Source organism: Phytophthora sojae, assembly GCF_000149755.1.
Source record: "Phytophthora sojae unplaced genomic scaffold PHYSOscaffold_3, whole genome shotgun sequence".
NCBI classification, from domain to species: Eukaryota; Oomycota; class Peronosporomycetes; order Peronosporales; family Peronosporaceae; genus Phytophthora; species Phytophthora sojae.
The window spans coordinates 8,785,543-8,804,065 of NW_009258117.1; the positions used below are offsets into that span (position 1 = coordinate 8,785,543).

At 55.4% G+C, this 18,523-nt stretch overlaps 7 protein-coding genes across 7 annotated transcripts; 5 read left to right on the plus strand and 2 right to left on the minus strand.

Moving 5' to 3' along the window:
* Window positions 1–1,376: 1,376 nt before the first annotated feature.
* Window positions 1,377–4,682, plus strand: PHYSODRAFT_329991 (hypothetical protein; the record flags this gene model as incomplete). Its single annotated transcript, XM_009526557.1, has 9 exons — window positions 1,377–1,519; window positions 1,598–1,664; window positions 1,746–1,874; window positions 1,966–2,007; window positions 2,072–2,360; window positions 2,444–2,641; window positions 2,693–3,207; window positions 3,820–4,003; window positions 4,081–4,682. The coding sequence occupies 9 exons, from the start codon at window positions 1,377–1,379 to the stop codon at window positions 4,680–4,682; spliced, it is 2,169 nt and encodes a 722-aa protein (XP_009524852.1).
* Window positions 4,683–5,014: 332 nt separating this feature from the next.
* On the plus strand, window positions 5,015–6,033 carry PHYSODRAFT_490299 (hypothetical protein; the record flags this gene model as incomplete). Its single annotated transcript, XM_009526558.1, has 2 exons — window positions 5,015–5,485; window positions 5,506–6,033. 2 exons carry the CDS (start codon window positions 5,015–5,017, stop codon window positions 6,031–6,033), a joined length of 999 nt encoding a protein of 332 aa, XP_009524853.1.
* Window positions 6,034–6,133: 100 nt separating this feature from the next.
* Window positions 6,134–6,537, plus strand: PHYSODRAFT_495787 (hypothetical protein; the record flags this gene model as incomplete). Its single annotated transcript, XM_009526559.1, has 2 exons — window positions 6,134–6,259; window positions 6,286–6,537. 2 exons carry the CDS (start codon window positions 6,134–6,136, stop codon window positions 6,535–6,537), a joined length of 378 nt encoding a protein of 125 aa, XP_009524854.1.
* A 384-nt stretch (window positions 6,538–6,921) lies between these two features.
* Window positions 6,922–8,091, minus strand: PHYSODRAFT_490307 (hypothetical protein; the record flags this gene model as incomplete). The annotated part of the gene is made up of 2 exons (XM_009526560.1): window positions 6,922–7,110; window positions 7,324–8,091. The coding sequence occupies 2 exons, from the start codon at window positions 8,089–8,091 to the stop codon at window positions 6,922–6,924; spliced, it is 957 nt and encodes a 318-aa protein (XP_009524855.1).
* A 3,567-nt stretch (window positions 8,092–11,658) lies between these two features.
* Window positions 11,659–12,627, plus strand: PHYSODRAFT_492443 (hypothetical protein; the record flags this gene model as incomplete). Its single annotated transcript, XM_009526561.1, has 2 exons — window positions 11,659–12,165; window positions 12,337–12,627. The coding sequence occupies 2 exons, from the start codon at window positions 11,659–11,661 to the stop codon at window positions 12,625–12,627; spliced, it is 798 nt and encodes a 265-aa protein (XP_009524856.1).
* A 1,991-nt stretch (window positions 12,628–14,618) lies between these two features.
* PHYSODRAFT_494771 (hypothetical protein) lies at window positions 14,619–15,829 on the plus strand (the record flags this gene model as incomplete). The annotated part of the gene is made up of 2 exons (XM_009526562.1): window positions 14,619–15,386; window positions 15,716–15,829. 2 exons carry the CDS (start codon window positions 14,619–14,621, stop codon window positions 15,827–15,829), a joined length of 882 nt encoding a protein of 293 aa, XP_009524857.1.
* A 1,165-nt stretch (window positions 15,830–16,994) lies between these two features.
* Window positions 16,995–18,413, minus strand: PHYSODRAFT_299565 (hypothetical protein; the record flags this gene model as incomplete). The annotated part of the gene is made up of 1 exon (XM_009526563.1): window positions 16,995–18,413. One exon carries the CDS (start codon window positions 18,411–18,413, stop codon window positions 16,995–16,997), a length of 1,419 nt encoding a protein of 472 aa, XP_009524858.1.
* Window positions 18,414–18,523: the final 110 nt, after the last annotated feature.

An 18,523-nucleotide genomic window follows, 5' to 3' on the forward strand; every position in this document is an offset into this window, starting at 1 on the left:
GCCGGGGGCAAAGCCCCCGGCCGAGCGCGTTGAGGTCATGCATTCCAGCTATACAAATTTACACAAGAAGGATTCATGGGGTTTAGTCAATTTACAGACACAGGAAAGAGTGCAATCCGTTAGTTGTTATTTCAATGATTTTGAGTAAATGTTAGCTTATTACGAAAAAATGGAGCTATCCTAGTTATGATTTTCCGAATAAATTTCATAAATTCAAGAACTGCTCACTACAGTGTTGGTCCATGCTACGGATACGGTCGACATTCTGGGAACAATCAGCCACGAAACGTACAAACTCCTTGATGTTACGGTAGCCATAATCTGTGGACTATGGACTCAGGCGACATTTGCCAATTAAAGTTGGGGGGGGGGGGGCCGGCCGCTGAAATAAAATTGGTTAGGCTGTTCAGCCAGCTAAAGCTGTCCTCCCAGTATAAGGAACATATAAAATGAACGATAACTAGCTCAAAATAATGTAGTTGAGCCCGATATCGTACCATCACACATGCATGTAGGGTATCAAAGCAGAGCTGTGACGCCCGAGATCGACCCAACAGAACTGTAATTGAGTGGGCTAATGCATTTGCTTAGTTGAACATCTTTTCATGAGCAACGCAATGAATGAGTGAATTAACGCAGACTAGAAAGGAGCAAATAATCGGCGCCTTTAGCGTGCACGAAGGACTTGGAGCTGTCTGATTTCTTTAAAGCGAAGTAGCAGGCGAGCTCGAACGGGCCAAAAGAGAGCCATTGTTGCTACCAAGAAGCAGGTTATCTACCTACGCGTGCAGACTAAGTAAAATACAAGTGTTCTGGCATTCGAACCACAGGTCAGGTGTATCAGTCTGCCGTTAATAACAACGTATGAATGGTACTTATGTTGTTTGCAAAATAGCCAGCAAATCGGGGAGCGTGAAAGGGGAAATAAAGCGCTAGAATTTGCAAGCGGCTTTGTACTCAAATTCCTCAAGTGGGGACGTCGTCCAAAACTCTGTGGTCAGCATAGTTTTGGGGGTCGACCCCTAAAGTAACATGAGCGCAGCGACCGTGATGCTCCGCTAGTATCTAGATACTCGAGGTATACAGTACCAGGATCATTACCGTACGCTATCGTAACATACACCTTTGGATGTATAGATATCTCTATCTAGTACGAGTTGTTCCGTGGTGCTATGGCGGAGCCAAGCTGTGTTTTGTTGAAACGTGAAGACGCGAGAATCGCGAGATCTTGCTCTTCAGCTCGTACGAACAGTCGAACAACGCCAGCCGCACGATCTTTCGCGAACGGGCCGCATTCGAGCCGCACGATCATTTTAAGATTCGCCTCCGGTCGCACAAGTCCCGAAGACCCCGCATCGCCGACGTTACCTTCTCTCATGCGCACGCAGGCACCGCTGATCCTTGCACGACCGGAGGATTTCCTGCCAACATCGTCGTGGAAGCCTGACCAGCACGTTTACGTGCGAGTGCTCCGGACCCGGCCCGACCATGCTGTCGCGACTCCTCGCGCCACGGCCAAGTCCGTCTCAATGCTCTCCAAGATCGTCTGGTGACCGAAGAAGACGCCAATACAGCGACGGGCGAACTTCTACGCAAGGCGGTGTGCGGGGTTGTTCGCGGCACTTACGTCTATGGTCAAGACCTATCAAGGCAAGTCGGTCAACGTACGTCATGGCGACAGCGTCAGCCGAATGGCAGCCAACCGGCTCGACGAGATCGCTCCTGTTACCTGCCTCCTGATGCAGAATTCAGCAATCAAAACGGCGGACACAACACGAGCGGCGCTTCGAGACTTCAACGTCACTGTGCTCGACCGAGTTCTCGGCACCTATGGGAGTGATGGCTCCAGAGATGTTGCTGCCATTTTGAACGGAGTCTTGCCTCGTAATCCAACAACCGGATGGGTCCGAATCGCGCACCTGGACCGACCCGGCTACAGGAAAGATGGCTACATTTAGTCTGCAGCATGCGGTGGACTACGCGTACTACGTCGATGGCAACAGGCCTGTCCCCACAATGCGGCAACTGAGCCTTGGTACCAGTTTCACTGACGATCCCGCTTACCGTGAAGCTGTCGCTCAAGATGCCAATGCGCAAGATCCCGGGGATCAACTTCCAACACGTCGATCCGTACCTCGCTCCGACGATCGAACCCGAACTCGAACTCGACCTCGACCTCGCACTCGAACTCGACCTCGACCTCGCACTCGAACTCGTGACTCGTCACTCCTCTTCGATCCCATCGCTTCTCCCACTGAGAATTCAGCGCTCACTGCGCTACTCTCAGAGCTCGAGGGAGACGATGCAGTCGTGGATGACGCTGTCGAAAACGTTCTCGAACGCCCCACGCCCCCGCCATCGTCGGGTTCATCGCGGGAGCTTCAATCAGAACTCTTGTCAACTCTGGCGGCTAACCCACGTGCGTTGACATACTTCATTTCAGAGTACCTGGATCGAAACAAGCGGCCAGCCGAGAGCGCCGACATCAACTCTCGCCCAACCCAACGCCGTGCGCCAGGAGTCGAGCCGGCCATGCCATCGGCCATTGACGCTCTGGAGAGATCTCAAGCAGGGACAAACTTTCGACCTACAAGCTTGCAACAAGCCGTACGTGGGCTCATCGTCCATCCCGACTATGCCGGTAAGACACCCTCAGAAATAATGCAGCTAATGCTGTCATCGTCTGCTGCAGGTATAACACCCCACCCAGCTATCCTGATGAAGCTTTTCGATTTCGCGTTTGGCATTCGTGGTCTCTCTTTGGCTCACCTGGAGCGGTGCGACCTGACTGCGCAGCGCAAGTGGCGTCGACAAGGTGCCAACATGAACAATTTTGCGGCCAGTGTCGATCTACCTCGCTCTCGCTGTCTGACGACGATGGCGGAGCTGTTCGAAGCGTTCTTGCTCCTTCAGGCCTTCGCGCTGAAGTTCTACAACGCTGCGACTCAGGAATTTATTACCGCTGCCATGAGTTTTGCAGCAACCATCACGGGTATGGGCCTGTGGAATGCGTCGGCGGTGGATCTCATCACGTTTTGGTTTGATGGTGTCCTCGATGAATATCGTCGGGCAGTCGAAGACCTGGCGGTGTCGGGTGTTGATAACCGGGGACGCGTTCGACAGCGATTCGCCAAGAACGACCCTGATTTCATCAACACTATTCATCTCGTCCACACGGAAGCAAATGCAACTACACTTAAAGAAGCAGTACGTCAGGATCGGACCGTGACTAGGCGCAGCGGCAGTGATTCTAAACGCAGTCGTGTCCCTCAAGACGTTCTCGCGGCACTACCGATGCAGAATGGAAATCCGTGTGCCTCAAGTTTTTAAGCCAGTCTGGTTGCTCTCCCCGCTCCCCAGAACGTTGTTGTTACGGTCGCGCCCATTTCGTCCCAGAGAAGCTCGAACCCGTGGTGCGTCAGTACATTATCGAGAGCATGGGCGGCCTTCGGCGAGACATGCCCCAAGATCAATGACTCCCAATGGCTATCTTTCCTCACGGCGAGTTTGCAATTACTACTGCTATCGTACAACAGGTGAGAGAAACACTAGAAACATCGTTGCAGAACGAGGAGCAGAAACGCCGAGACCAGCTGAATTCACTCTTCAGGGAAGCAGGCATCCAACTTCCGTGCTGCGCTACACGACGGACTTCACACGTGGGTATATCTCCGGCTCAGATCGACCGGGAACTACAACGTGCAGTTTCGGAGCTTACGCGTCGAGAACATCTTTCACTCGTGCAGTTAGTACGGATCTGGCGAAACGAGACAGCCGAAGACAGCAGGCCTAATAAGGCACTGAATGTGGAATGGTCAGCCGTACTTTCGAGAGGGTATCGCCATCGCGAAGTCCTCCTTGACACTGTTCGACATGGCGTTCGTCACCGTTTTCGTCAATGTCTCGATGATTTCTTCTCTGAGGTTCCAGAAAATCACAAGTCTGCTCGCGATGCGGTCAATGCACTTTGGCGGAGCATTCGTGACGGCCAGGATGCTGGGACGTATCTGGTTGTTGACACGGATGTATATCAGCGTTGGCCCACCGTCAAATTTAGCCCGTTCGGATGTGTACCTAAAGCCGGTCTTGACCCTCAATTCGAAGCCCGACTCATCCACGACCTATCTCATCCAAAGGGGAGATCGACGAACGCAGCATCGGACCGCTCGCAACTCCCGACTATACTCTACGTCCACGTTCGAGCCATCGCCCGTCGAATTGAATATCTACGCAAGCGCTACCCAAACCGGCGGATCATGATGGTAAAGGGCGACGTGAAGAGTGCTTTTCGACAGATAATGCTGGCCGCAGAAATTGTTCGGTGGTTCTGTGGCAAAATTCCCGAGGATAACGCGGCTGTGATCGATACAGCGCTTCCGTTTGGCTGGACAGGATCGCCCGGCCATTACGGAGTTTTTGAAGGCGCCATTTCGCATCGCTTGGGGTTAGAAAGCCCTGGTAGCCTTGATCCTCGGTCGTCGGACAAGGAAACCTTCTTTGCTTATGAATGGGTTGATGATCACATTTGCGTCGAGCCCGACATCGATAATCGTCTCGAGCTCTCCGAGGCAGCTCTCCGTCTGGCGATGATGGCGTTTCTCGGTCCGAGATCAATTAACGATTCGAAGTTCTCGCGTTGGGAGCAGCAGCTAACAACTCTTGGGCTCGAGTGGAGTACGTAGGAAGGTACTGTCTCCATGCCAGAAGCCAAGATAGAGAAAGCTCTCGGACGCATACGTGCAATTCTGGAATCCAACGCGACATCAAAACATCAGTTGAACAAGCTTTTGGGCAGTCTCTGCGGCACGTGTGTTCCTGCATCCACTCCGCTAAAGCATTCTATCAGCGCGTGGTAACCCTGTGGCGTCAGATGCCACCGCACGGGTCGAAGGTCCTAAGTGCCGGCGCTCGGCTAGATCTACTCTGGTTTGAACACCTTGTATCGTTTGGTCGGCTTCGATCAGTACCGACCAGCTTCTTTGGGGATCTGCCGGAACCTATCGTCTATCTCTACATGGATGCGAGTGACACAGGATTATGCGTGCTTCATCCCGCTCGTCGTCAATTCCTACGAGTCCAATTTGATACGATCGAACAAGACATGATACAGAAGTGCAAAGCCGCTGCAGTCGTCTCGGATGCGCATTTCACGATTAATGTTCGCGAGCAATTGAGCGTTGTTTTGGCGGCTCTTGTGTGGGGTGCTGAATGGAGTCCAACAAATGATCGTGGTCTCTCTCACGTGAAGTGCATCATCGACAACCAGTCTGCGGTATCGTGGTGCAACAAACTGGCAAGTTCTAATCCGTTCTCACAAGAGCTGAACCGTGTGCTCGGGGCGGTCGAAGCCCAACACGGCATTCGAGTATCGGCCGATCATCTCGCAGGAGCCCGAAATACGTTGGCCGATTTGGGATCTCGCGCCTGGGTGGGGTCCAGCCTCGATCAGTTTTCTAACCTCGTTGCTATGTGGCAGGAACGAGAAGTCCCGCAGAAAATTTGGAGGATCTACGATCCACGTTATTCGCGCTTCAGCTCCGGTCCCTGGCAGATTCGTCGCAGCGAACCTATCGGTCCTCATGGCAACAGTGGTGTCAATATCGGCGCTCTCGACAACTCCCGATCTGGCTACCTCGAAATGACCCCGATGAGCAATCACTACAGCTGGCTCTCTTCGCAGTACAATGCTGGCGCACAAGTGGCATTGGATTCGCCACCATTCAATCAAAGCTTAGCCATGTCGGCCGGTATCATTGCATCAAATATGGTACCAGACCCAAGCTCAACGACGGACACCACCTCGCGCTTCGGGGACTCCGACGGACAGCTAGCGCGTCACGACCTCGCGCCCCGTCAGTCAACAACTCCTCGTTGCATTCAGCAACCTCGTCGCTTTTGCCAACCCACAGCACCGCGTGCTTTTTGGGGCTACGGTCTGGGCTTTTACATTCTCCTCCGGCGCTCGGAATACCTAATGTGCGATGGTCGACGATATCCGCATTGCCTCGAAGTTCGGGATGTCAAGGTTGCTGACGGTGAAGGCCGCACGACGTTAATCTACCAAGCAGCAGCTTCTGTCCAGATTCAGTTTCGGGGAAGCAAGAATGACCAGTACGGCCAAGGAACTGCAAGAATGCTACAAAAAGCATCTCGTCCACCGATTTGTCCTGTATTTGGTGCCATCTTGCTGATGAAGAACGCCGCAGATCTCGATCTGTCCCCTGAGAAGCCGCTCTGTTCATTATCAAACTCCTGGATGGTTTCGGCAAAGATGCAGCACTTCAGCTAGCCGCTCAACATGCTGGCCACGACCAGCGTCTGTATACTACGCACTCGCTCAGAATTGGAGGAGCGACAGCATTATTCCGCGGTGGAGCTGAGCCAACGACAATCCAGTATCACGGGCGATGGCGATCTGAAGCTTATCGCCGATACACACGAAACCCAGAACAGCGCACAAGACGGCTGACTCAACTGATGGCTAGTGAGCTAACAATGTCTACAGCAACTATTGTACTCGGATGCTCCTCGGCGTGATCAAGACTAGTTTGCTAATAGATTTTGTTTTGCCCCACTATCTACCTCAGTCTGGTGCGTTGAAGCAAACTGAACGTTTCCCGTCACAAAGCGATGGGGTGCGCTTCTTATCAAACACATCCCATCCATTGCCAAAGTTGCATAACTTTCCCCACTTCAGTATCGCTGCATACCGCATGAATTCTAAATGAACCTGTATTCTTGTATCCACCAAATTGTTACGAACATCTATCTATCGGAACGAACCGTTCCCTGTACGTTATCTGTCTCTAAACTACGTTACTCAACTCAATCACCATGCATGGCAGCAGACCAAGAAGGCCGGTCCTGACGAGCGACTCCCTTGCTGAGCTCGGTTGTACCAACGAAAGCGTGAGGGCGAACCTAGTTGTCATCGTCGTCGTTCTTCTTCTTGTCGCCCTTGCCCTCGTTTTGCTTGTCACTCTTGCCCTCGTTCTTCTTGTCGCCCTTGCTGTTGTTGCTCTGCTTCTTGTCATCATCGTTGTCACCCTGCTTCTTGTTGCCCTTGCCGTCGTTCTTCTTGTTGCTGCTGCTGCTGTTGCCCTTGCTCTCCTGTTTCTCATTGTTACCGTCGTCTTGTTTCTCGTTGTTACCGTCGTCTTTCTTTTTCTTGTCGCCACCGCTCTTGCTCTTCTTGCTCTCACCGCTTTGCCCCTTGTTGTCGTTGTTGCCGTCGTCCTGCAGCGGGTTGTCACCGCCCGCCTTGCTCCCACGGAGCGAGCTCTGCTGGACCGGCGAGCCGCTGGTGCCGCCTGCCTTAGCCACGTTGCCGTTGATGTGGACGTCGCTCTCCGAGTACTGACACAGAGACGGCGACGGGCCGTCGCCCAGCATGGACGGCTCGCCGTTGGCGTTGCCCTGCGACCACTGGCAGATCTTGACCTTCTTGCTGCCGCTCGACTTGACCCAGATGTTGCTGAGCGTGGCCTGGTCGCCCCAGTTCTTGTTGACCGTCACGACGGCGTTGGTCGGGTTCACGACGAGCACGTTGGACATGGACACCTTGCGCGCCTTGCCGCCGCACGTGCCGCACGAGCGGTAGAGCTTGCCGACATCCTCGCCGTAGAAGCCGTCGATCTTGACGGTGCCGAGGCCGTTGTGCTGGATGACCTTGTCGTCGGCCGAGCGCGCGCCGCCGCCCGTGACCGTGGTGACGCTGGAGGCCGAGCCGCCCTTGACGCTCAGCGCGTCCTCGCACACGTCGTCCCACCAGACGTTCTCGATGGTGCAGTCGTGCTTGTCGCAGTGGACGCCCTCCATTTGGTTCTTGCCGATGATGACGTTCTTGAGCGTGGCGCCCGGCTCGAGCTTGAACACGGCCGTGTCGGCGCCGCTCTCGGTCTGGCCCTCGCACGACACGTCGGAGCGCTCGTACGTCTGCATCTTGCCGTCGAACACCTCGCCGGCCTTGACGACCTGCGCCGCGGCGAGTCGGACGGACCCGGCGCTGGTGGGCCACTTGCCGTCGGGCACGGACGCGGCGGTGGCGGTGGCAAGGAGCAGGGCGGCGGATGCGGCGAAGAGCTTGACCATTGTGTGTGCTGTTCGGATCTGCCGGCAGGTCGGTGGGTTGCGGCGGAGAAGGTGAATTGATGAATGAGAGGAGTGGGCGGGTTGGACGGAGGCTGCGATTAACGTGTTGGTGCGCTGTTAGGCGGTTGTTAGTCGGAAGACAGACAGACGGACGGACGGACGGACGGACGGACGGACGGAAGGAGGAGCAGTCAAGCATCAAGCATCCGAGCGCCAGGCCGCCGGATGGCACTTGGTGCGTCTTGAGACAGTCAGTTTTAGCCATCCAGACCCTTTCGTTGACGCGAAAGATTAGATCGGGAGCTTGACCAGTAGCAGTTGGTTTCTCGACAGCCGTGCGGTCACAACTGCTGATGTGCGTGTTCGAGTGGCTTGTCCACCAAATCCGTGGCGATCGCTCAAGGTGTGGCGGTTGGATTTAGAGGTTGGTATTCGTTGGTGGTGTCGTTCCAATGCGTCAGAGAATCACAGAAGACTACCTCAAAGAGTCGATTCATCGATCGAGAGCTCGTGGTGCCGCGCTTAATATCGAGGTTTGCAGTGGTCGTAGGCCGCTGGACGACTGTCAGCGTGCCGGTTAATTGAGAGGCCGGACGCAGACATCACGCGTCCAGCTGCTTTCCGGTCCTGCTGCTGGTGGCTTCGGTGTGTTTGGTTTGTGGGTTTTTGTGCTGTTCGCAACGATAGATCTGCCGGTGGCAATTGCGTCACCGAAAAAGAATCTGTGAGCGTGTTGCTGCTGGAGTCACTGTGACAGCAGATTTCCATGGAGTGTCCCGAGAGGTCTAGCGCTTGGGGTTCCCGCTCGTCGCCTGGTTTACAGTGGACGTGTTTGACCGTACACTCAGTACTGTAATGCATACAGCCGCAAGAATTTCCTGAAAGCAACGCTGTGCTTCGTGGATCCACTGAAGCAATTGCTGCCTACTCTGCGGCTTTGCTGCAGGCAGAAACGCGCCCACGAAGCACCATGGCGTGAGGAGATACTACTCTACAGATGTTGGTATGTACTTCACAGTGCATACTCCTTCCTGATCGAGCTACAGTATCCATAGCATTCGGTGCGAGCACTTGACAAATGCACACGGTTGTCGTCGACTGTCGAATAGAGCTGTCGACGTCGAGGGTCCGGACACGTCTTTTGGCCTCGACGTCCGTTGATGTCAGCCGACGTCGAGTCAACATCTTGCCGACATCGACCTCTGGGCCACCTAGTGATTGGTCAAAAAGGAATCAGTTGAGCCAATCAAAACTCATGCCCTCGTGATACCTCATTGCCTCATTGAAGTTATCCGTGAGCGACAGCTAGCCGTTCCCACATTCCCTCGCACCGAGAGCGATATCTGCGCAGCAGAAGACCCCATCTTGGCCGAGGAAGACGCACTTCAAAAAGACCCACGCATCCTTTCCCCCCGCTATCTCCCACGAGCAGAACGACTCCCGTGCTGGCCGGATTGACGGAGTAAATTCTGTTGACAGATAAGCCCGTTTGGCGTGCTGGAGCTCGTCGTGTCCGTACCTTACATCGGTTATTCCCGTGTCGTCCATTTTGCAAAGGCGTTTGTGCCAGCCGACCACTTCGTGTCCTTGGTCTGTCCGTATTCGTGGACCTCGTGCTGTCCGCGTTGCTGGGGCCTCTCGTTTCGTGTGGGTGGAGCAGTTTGTGTTGGTGGAACAGTTCGTGTTCGTAGAGGAGTTCGTGATCGTGGCCCGTGCAGTCCGTGTTGCTGACGCAGCTCGCGTTGGTGGGGAAGTTCGTGTTCGCGGCTCCGTGCTGTCAGGGTTGCTGGAGCCTCTCGTGGCGGTGGAGAAGTTTCGTGTTCGTGGACCTCGTGCTGTCCGTATTGCTGGTGCCGCTCGTGCTGGTGGAGACGTTCGTGTTCGTGTAGCTGTCTCGGTTGAGGGGCCTCGCGTACCAGGTGCAATGGATAACCAAGTTGGTGCGGATGTCGGTGGATTTGCATCGCCGGTGCCAGCACCACGATCGATCCCACAGTCACTACCGCAACAGAAGAAAGCACGAACAACTCCGAAGAGATTGCAAACCTCTCCGCGGTTGGCAAACTCAACCCCACGAAAAGCAAGGCGCAATACCAAGAAGACAACGGCCGTAAAGAAGACGTTCAGCGTGGAGATAACGCGGTCGGAAGCCCGCCCGCAGGTTTTTGATGCTGCCAATGTTCGCGTGTGTAAGGCAGGGCGTGCGTTTCCGGCACCACTAGCGTCACAAAGAGTAAAGGCATATTGGCAGTTTATTGTTTGCGTCGCAGCGAAAGAACACGATCAGGTGCCAAGAGATGATCTCACACGTGAACACGCCAAGTGTTTCTTCTGCTTAAGCTGCCAGAAGGAACTGCCGATCTCAAAAAGCAAAAGTTTTGTCGGCCCGCATATGAATAAGAAACATCCCGCCGAAGTTAAGGCTTTCCGGGAAAATGAACGGCGCCAAAAAGAAGACGCCGCTTCGAGGGATTTAATTGACGTGCTTGTCCCAGTGGGAGCTTCTGAGCAGAGCGTTTTTAACTCGATCCTCGCTGAATGGGTTGGTACTGCTTGCGGCCAATAAGTATCGTCGGAGACGCCGGATTCGTGAAAGCTATTCGGTTTGCGAACAATGCGACGACTCAGCTAACAGTTCCCTCCCGCCAAACCGTCACGGACGGAGTACATACTAAGGGCAGCCAATACCGCCTCTCGCTTCGGCTTAGGCTGGACAATGATGATGAGTGCTACTTCTTTTCTCTATCGTCGGACATTTGGATATCACTCAAGCGCGAGAGCTTTATCAGTCTTACACTTCACTATGTGGACTCCAAATTTGACATGCATTCATGGACTCTCGAAGTGACCCCAATTCCTGGTAAACACGACGGCGACGCAATCGCTGAAGTTCTCGTACAGTGCTTCGTGTGGTGGCGCCTTGACCCGAAGCGTTGTGCTATTTTCCTGCGAGATGGAGCTTCAAACATGAAAAAGGCTTGCGCTAGCCTGGGCCTACGTCATATGTCCTGTTCCGCTCACTCGCTGCACCTAGTGGTTGGTGGTGCGCTTTTGCTTAAGAGTAAAGACCAAAGTAGCGCAGACGTTGAAGATGCCAGTGATGACGATAGTGATACTGATAGTATTAATCCAAGTGACGGTCTGCCGCGTGAGGGAGGCGACCAGTATGATGTCGCTGCCTTTGTTGATTCGAGTGCGTCTACGCGGGTTAATTTGCAGCGTGAACGGTGGATAGACAATCGCTTGGAGGAGCTAGAGCGATCAGCTGAAGGGGAATGTGTCGACTCTCAGTGTGAGCCATCCGAATGGATTAGCGATGCCGATATTGACGACCTTTGCAATGAAGTTGCTACGTTTGTGAGTGCAGTCGAAAAATCGGCCGCGGACAAGGTGAACTCAAGTGACCTTGAGGCAGTGCGTAAAACGGTTCAAGGTTCCGAAAACTTTCGACGTACTTTCACCACTCTCAAAAGGCAACAAACCGTGTCGAGAAGCTTCAGTCCGATAAGAAAAAATGTGCTCGATGTCATGGGCGACTGCCCTACCAGATGGAATAGCACGCTTACAATGCTTGAGCGGTTTGTGGAGCTGCAGTTGACGTTGCAGAGGTTTTTCTTTTATCTTGGTACTCCGGATGGAAAAAAGGAGTTTGATGATCGTTCAACAAAGAAATTGAAGCTACCCACGTCAGCGCAGTGGTTCACTATCCAATGTCTCGTCGAGCTCTTAGCCCCTTTCAGCGTTGCATCGGATCAACTCGGAGCTGAGTCATATCCAACTTTGGTGTCGCTGTATTTCATCATTTCGTCCCTCAAAGCAGTGCTGAAAAACTCCGGTATGTTTGATGAGCTATATAAAACGGTGCAAGCGGAGTCGTATGCACCAAAAGTGCTATCCAAGATGCAATCAGTCCGCAAAAGTTTTCTGGCCCTAATGGAGGAACGCTTTGACTCCCGCACAGAAGCTGAAATCATCTGGATTGCGCTATTGAATCCCTACACGACCAACTCGAGACTTTTCGCAGCAGAGGGATTCAATAAAGCAAAGGATAGATTGCTGGCCGAGATGCTTATTGTGAAACGATCAGCGGTCGGAGCGACTTGTGAAACAGAGCAGCCACTTTTCCAGAGTCCAGAAAAGATAATCTGCGATGCAAGAGAGAGAGCGCGTCGTCAATTCCAAGATCTCATGTATGCTTCAAGGCTGAATTCTCAAGCCCAGGAGACAAGCGATGCAGCTCTGAAGAGGGATTGCGAGCGTGAGCTTGAGAAATATATCGAGCGTTCAAGCGAAGCCAAAGCGAACAAGAAAGACAAAACTCCGCCGTCCCCACTATTATGGTGGAAAGAGCACCATTCGGAGTTTCGGACTTTGGCACCGCTTGCGCGTAAGTGGTTGGGATGTACTGCCTCTTCGGTACCCTCAGAGCGTGCTTTCTCGACTGCTGGCAATACCATCACTAAGCGACGGGGTGCTCTCAATGCTGATACAGTTCGCGATTTGATTTTCATGGCTCAAAACTCGACGCGCTCTTAAATCCTTCAATTTCATTCTTAGGTGTCCGAGTAATAACAGTTCATAAATATAAGAGCTTTACATGTCGACACGCTGTCTTAGCAGCTCTACCAACTCGAACTACACGAACACGGGCGGCTCCTTGGACTAGAACCGTTTCGCAGAAGAACCTCTCCGCTGACACGAGCGGCTTCACGGACACGTAACTGCTCCGACGCCATGAGCAGCAGCACCACTACGGACCGCACAGCATCCACGACAGCACGAACAGCTCCACGGGCACGAACTATATCGCCGACACGAGCAGCAGCACCACCACGGACAGCACGAAATCTACGCACACGGGCAGCTCCACCGGCACGAAGATCTTCTCCGACACGAGCCTCACCAGCAACACGTACTGCCCAATCTCAACGCGCACGAACTGCTCCGACGCCACAAACGACTCCGCACGACACGAGTGTCAAGGTCCCCGAACACGAGCCGCTACTCCGGCACGAAATACTCCATCCACACGAGCGGCGTTAGCAGCACCACGGATAGCACGAGATTCCCAAACACGAACTGCTCCACCCACACGAAACTTCTCCACCGCCACGAGAGGCTCCAGCAATGCTGACAGCACGAGGTTCACGAACACGAACGACCCACTCCCACGACCTGCGCCAGCACCACGGACCGCACGGGCCACGAACACGAGCTGCACCACGGTCGCGAGCACCACACCAACACGGACTGCATGAGGGTAACGGGCTCGAGCGGCCCCACGGAGACGAACTGCACCGCTGGCAGGAGCGGCGCCACGAACTGGGACTGCACGGGGGACACCTACACGGATAGCTACGCTCCACGGAACACAAGCTGCACGAAACCCATAGTTACTGACAGTACAGGACGGGGCCCGCGCGATCTTCAGCGCCACGGACTGCACAGGGTTCAGCGGCACAGTAGGAATGGGCTCCACGGGGACAATGAGCTTCTCCGACACGGGCTGTACGGAGCTCGTACAGCAAGTGCAAGGTGCCAAGCACACACCGCTCTGCTAACATCAGCGCCTCCGCAGACACGGACTGCTCGAGCTCCATCGACACGGACGTCTCGGTCTTCACGGGCACCACTCGCACGGACGGCACGGAGGCGACGGACCGGGTGAGCGCCAACGCCACGGTCGGCTCGGCGGCTTGGACTGCACCGACGCTGCCCCCACTCCAGTGTAGATGAAAATGTCCTCACGGTCCTCACGATATCTTATTGAGGCTTCTTCGTCGTAGATTTAGTTAGGGCCCTAATTAGAAAGAGTGACAGGTTTTGGATGTCGAGGGGGTCGTCGCCTGGACGTCGATCTTGTAAGAGTTGGAGGTGCTGCCCCAAGGAGCTCAAGTTGAACGGTAGCACACCGAGATTTCCGAAGCGTAGGCCTGCCTACTGGGTGCATTGAGACAGTCAAACAGTGTGGTTGATTGCCAGCCAAGCAGGTGGACGGCAACGAGCAACCATGGCTGATGAATCGACTCTTTGAGGTAGTCTTCTGTGATTCTCTGACGCATTGGAACGACACCACCAACGAATACCAACCTCTAAATCCAAAGTGTCAATTGTGGGCCTCCACCGCCACACCTTGAGCGATCGTCACGGATTTGGTGGACAAGCCACTCGAACACGCACATCAGCAGTTGTGACCGCACGGCTGTCGAGAAACCAACTGCTACTGGTCAAGCTCCCGATCTAATCTTTCGCGTCAACGAAAGGGTCTGGATGGCTAAAACTGACTGTCTCAAGACGCACCAAGTGCCATCCGGCGGCCTGGCGCTCGGATGCTTGATGCTTGACTGCTCCTCCTTCCGTCCGTCCGTCCGTCCGTCCGTCTGTCTGTCTTCCGACTAACAACCGCCTAACAGCGCACCAACACGTTAATCGCAGCCTCCGTCCAACCCGCCCACTCCTCTCATTCATCAATTCACCTTCTCCGCCGCAACCCACCGACCTGCCGGCAGATCCGAACAGCACACACAATGGTCAAGCTCTTCGCCGCATCCGCCGCCCTGCTCCTTGCCACCGCCACCGCCGCGTCCGTGCCCGACGGCAAGTGGCCCACCAGCGCCGGGTCCGTCCGACTCGCCGCGGCGCAGGTCGTCAAGGCCGGCGAGGTGTTCGACGGCAAGATGCAGACGTACGAGCGCTCCGACGTGTCGTGCGAGGGCCAGACCGAGAGCGGCGCCGACACGGCCGTGTTCAAGCTCGAGCCGGGCGCCACGCTCAAGAACGTCATCATCGGCAAGAACCAAATGGAGGGCGTCCACTGCGACAAGCACGACTGCACCATCGAGAACGTCTGGTGGGACGACGTGTGCGAGGACGCGCTGAGCGTCAAGGGCGGCTCGGCCTCCAGCGTCACCACGGTCACGGGCGGCGGCGCGCGCTCGGCCGACGACAAGGTCATCCAGCACAACGGCCTCGGCACCGTCAAGATCGACGGCTTTTACGGCGAGGATGTCGGCAAGCTCTACCGCTCGTGCGGCACGTGCGGCGGCAAGGCGCGCAAGGTGTCCATGTCCAACGTGCTCGTCGTGAACCCGACCAACGCCGTCGTGACGGTCAACAAGAACTGGGGCGACCAGGCCACGCTCAGCAACATCTGGGTCAAGTCGAGCGGCAGCAAGAAGGTCAAGATCTGCCAGTGGTCGCAGGGCAACGCCAACGGCGAGCCGTCCATGCTGGGCGACGGCCCGTCGCCGTCTCTGTGTCAGTACTCGGAGAGCGACGTCCACATCAACGGCAACGTGGCTAAGGCAGGCGGCACCAGCGGGACGGAACCGCCGCCGGCAGCGCGTCCTCGTCCGCCCCGACGACCGCGTCGAGCGGTTCTTCGGTGCAGCAGTCGTCCGGGGACGAGAAGACCGGCGCGTCCACGTCGAGCTCTCTCCGTGGGAGTCAGAGCTCGGGCCAGGACACGTCCAAGACGACCGAGACCAGCGCGCCGGGCACTGTTAGCCCCAAGCAGGATGACGGCGAGAGCAACACGCAACAGAACGATGCTAGCAGCAAGAACCAAGATGGCGGCAACAACAGCAGCAGCGACAAGAAGAAGAGCGATGGCAGCACCTCGAAGGAAGGCGGTGAGGACACCAAGAAGGACGAGGGTGAAGACACGAGGCAGGATGACGGTGACAACACAAAGCAGGACGACGGTGACAAGAAGAAGAAGGGTGAGGGTGATAACTAGGTGCTGAGCACCACGATTCCGGCTAGGAGTCGAGGCTGCTACGTCGCAGCAAGGGCTCTCTCGTGGAGACTGCCACTGCTGGGCAGACGTTGTGCCTGTTGCGTGAGTTGAGTAATGTGGTGTAGCGATAAATAGCGGAAGCGTTCCGCTAGAAGCTCGTAGATAGATGGATCGTACAATAAATCATCTTATTTGGACCCCGACTCGCTCTCGTTAGACTCAAAGCACCTCTGCAAAGAGTAAATTTATTAACCTGAAGCAAGTGCCCGTGCGTGTAGTCGAAGTTGTTAACTCTTGGAAGTGTTACTAGCAATTTTATTTGTGGTTACACAGCATAATTGAGGTCGGGCATGTAGATGGTCTTCTGCGTTTTACTAGTATTTATGACCCAGAAGTACTTTAGAAACAACGCTAAGCGTGGCCCGGTGTACTTCCAGCGGAGGTGTTGCGGCTCGTGCCCGTCTTCGTGATTAATTTTGTTTGTGCAGGGAAAAATCTGGAATGAATGACGCATTCAGCGTTGAAGGTTAGCGCAGTTAAAAGTGATCTTTCTTTCATGGCTTTAGAGATCAGATGAATTCACCTGCGCAATCTAAAAACCTACGCCGCTCACTGGGAAAATAGCTACCTAAATGACCTACTTGCCTTCTCTCGATCAACAAGCGTATCATGAGCAACCTCACGGCGCTGCAGACCAAAAACAGTTTGCTTTCTCAAGCCGTGACCTACTTCTCCATCCTGTATCGCTCGACTCTCTCTCGTTGATAATATGCGGGCGATGGATCCCTCTTCTTCCGTTTCTGTGCTTGTGTTCTCGTTGTAGTTTGGTTTCCAGGCTCATATATAAAAATGTCTTTCACGAGTTGCCGACGGGTGAGCCTTGGCGCTTCAGCTTTCCTTTGGTAACACTTGTCCTTGGTGCCAAAGTTCGTCATACGCACTGCGACGTGCTAAATTTTCTTCCACTTGGATCATTCGGTTGGCTAGCGTAGCACAGGAACAACCGGTCAGCCTACCACGAAGCTTGAGGCGCTTCGCTACCCAGCACCTTCCCCAATCCAGAATAGCCGGTGCTGTTCCAATAGTTGTCGCTCGAATTGCTGGGCGGAGGGCTCATCGTTCGGTACCACGTGCTCTTCTACGAAGAACGGCACACACTACAATGTTAATATACCGCAACTGCGCCCCCAAACATTGCTAAAAGTCCTGGCGTCCGTTGCTCTGGGCGCACGGGACGACTCGGTACACATGCAGGCGATCGCGTACCTCCGTAGACGCTGAGGCGGCCGGACAGGCTGGATGAGCGGGACGAGTAGTGTGGACTTTCACAGGGCGGCGCAGCACGTTGACCTGTAGGCGGCGGGGAAATCATGCGCCAGTTTTCGTCCTCGGAATGGGGCGCGCTAGAGTTACTGGACCTGCTGGGGCTTCGAGGTCGGTCTGCGCGTACAAATCGGTCTTCAGTTTGACTTGGGAGCACTCCAGGACAGTAGCAGTCGTCATCATAGCCATGCTCGTAGTGCGGCAATTCATCTTGACACTGGCGCGTCGCCATCGTTATCGAATAGCCAGCGCTGTGATGGATCGCAGTCGGCCGTCGCTCCTCCTTCTGATCGCCATAGTTCATCGCCTGCAGTGGCGGCGGTCCATTGGCATTACTTCGAGACGTTCTAGAGCCTACGCCAGCCATACTGGGCACCAGGTACTTGGTCCGCTCCTTCAGTCGGTGCAAGTCTTTCAGAATCCCGCACATGCCCGACCTGATCTCGTCCATCTCCTCGTGGATCCGCTCCGTCTCGTTGTCCTGCACCTCTCGAATCTGCGTCATCTGCTGCGCCACCAGGTCCTCGAGATGCCGCCGGAACGACTGGTGCTCCTGCCCCACGCTCTGCTTCAGCTGGAACATCTCGGCGTGCAGCTCGTCCAGCTGCGCCAGCGCCACGTTGATCCGCTCCGTCGTCATGCTGGCGTCCGCAAGGCCCTTGCAGGATTCTGCGTCGTCCGCGACTACGCGCGCGCTGTACGCGCACACGTCCTGCTCCAGGCGCTGCACCTGCCGCCTGTTCTCGTCCAGCTCGTCGTCCTGCAGCGGCTCGTGGCCCGCGCTGTCCGCGAGCTCGGCAAGCCTGGCCACGAGCCTGTTCATCTGCTGCGCGCACTCGCGCCGGAAGCTCTGCAGCTGCTGCGCCGTGAGCCCGCGGCACTGCTTGAGCGCGTCCACCTGCGCCGAGCAGCTCGAGATCTGCGCCAGCGACTCCTGGATGAGCGCCGCGTTCTGCGCCGCGCGCGCCTGGTGCTCGCGCTGCAGCGCCGCCAGCTCCGCGGCCACGGCGTTGAGCGCGCCGATCCCCAGCAGCAGCTGGTGCGTCTCCTCCTCGCGCAGCGAGAACTTGCGCTTGAGCGACGCCACGCTCTGCTGCAGCTGCGCGTTCTTGGCTGTGACGGCCGCGATCTCGGCCGTCAGGTCATCCTCCGCCTTGCGTGCCGGCGGCGGCGGCTGCTGCTCGCCCGCGGACGTCACGCGCGGCCGCTTGTTGGTGGCGTCCCGCTGCTTCAGCCCGCGCAGTGCACTGGCGGCGGCCATCATCAGAGCCTATTGAAGCTTGAGGAATATTGGCGGCACAGGCCGACGCTAAAAAAGTAGGTAGTGTGGCGTACACAAAATTAGCCATCTTGGGCGTTTGGTTGGATTGC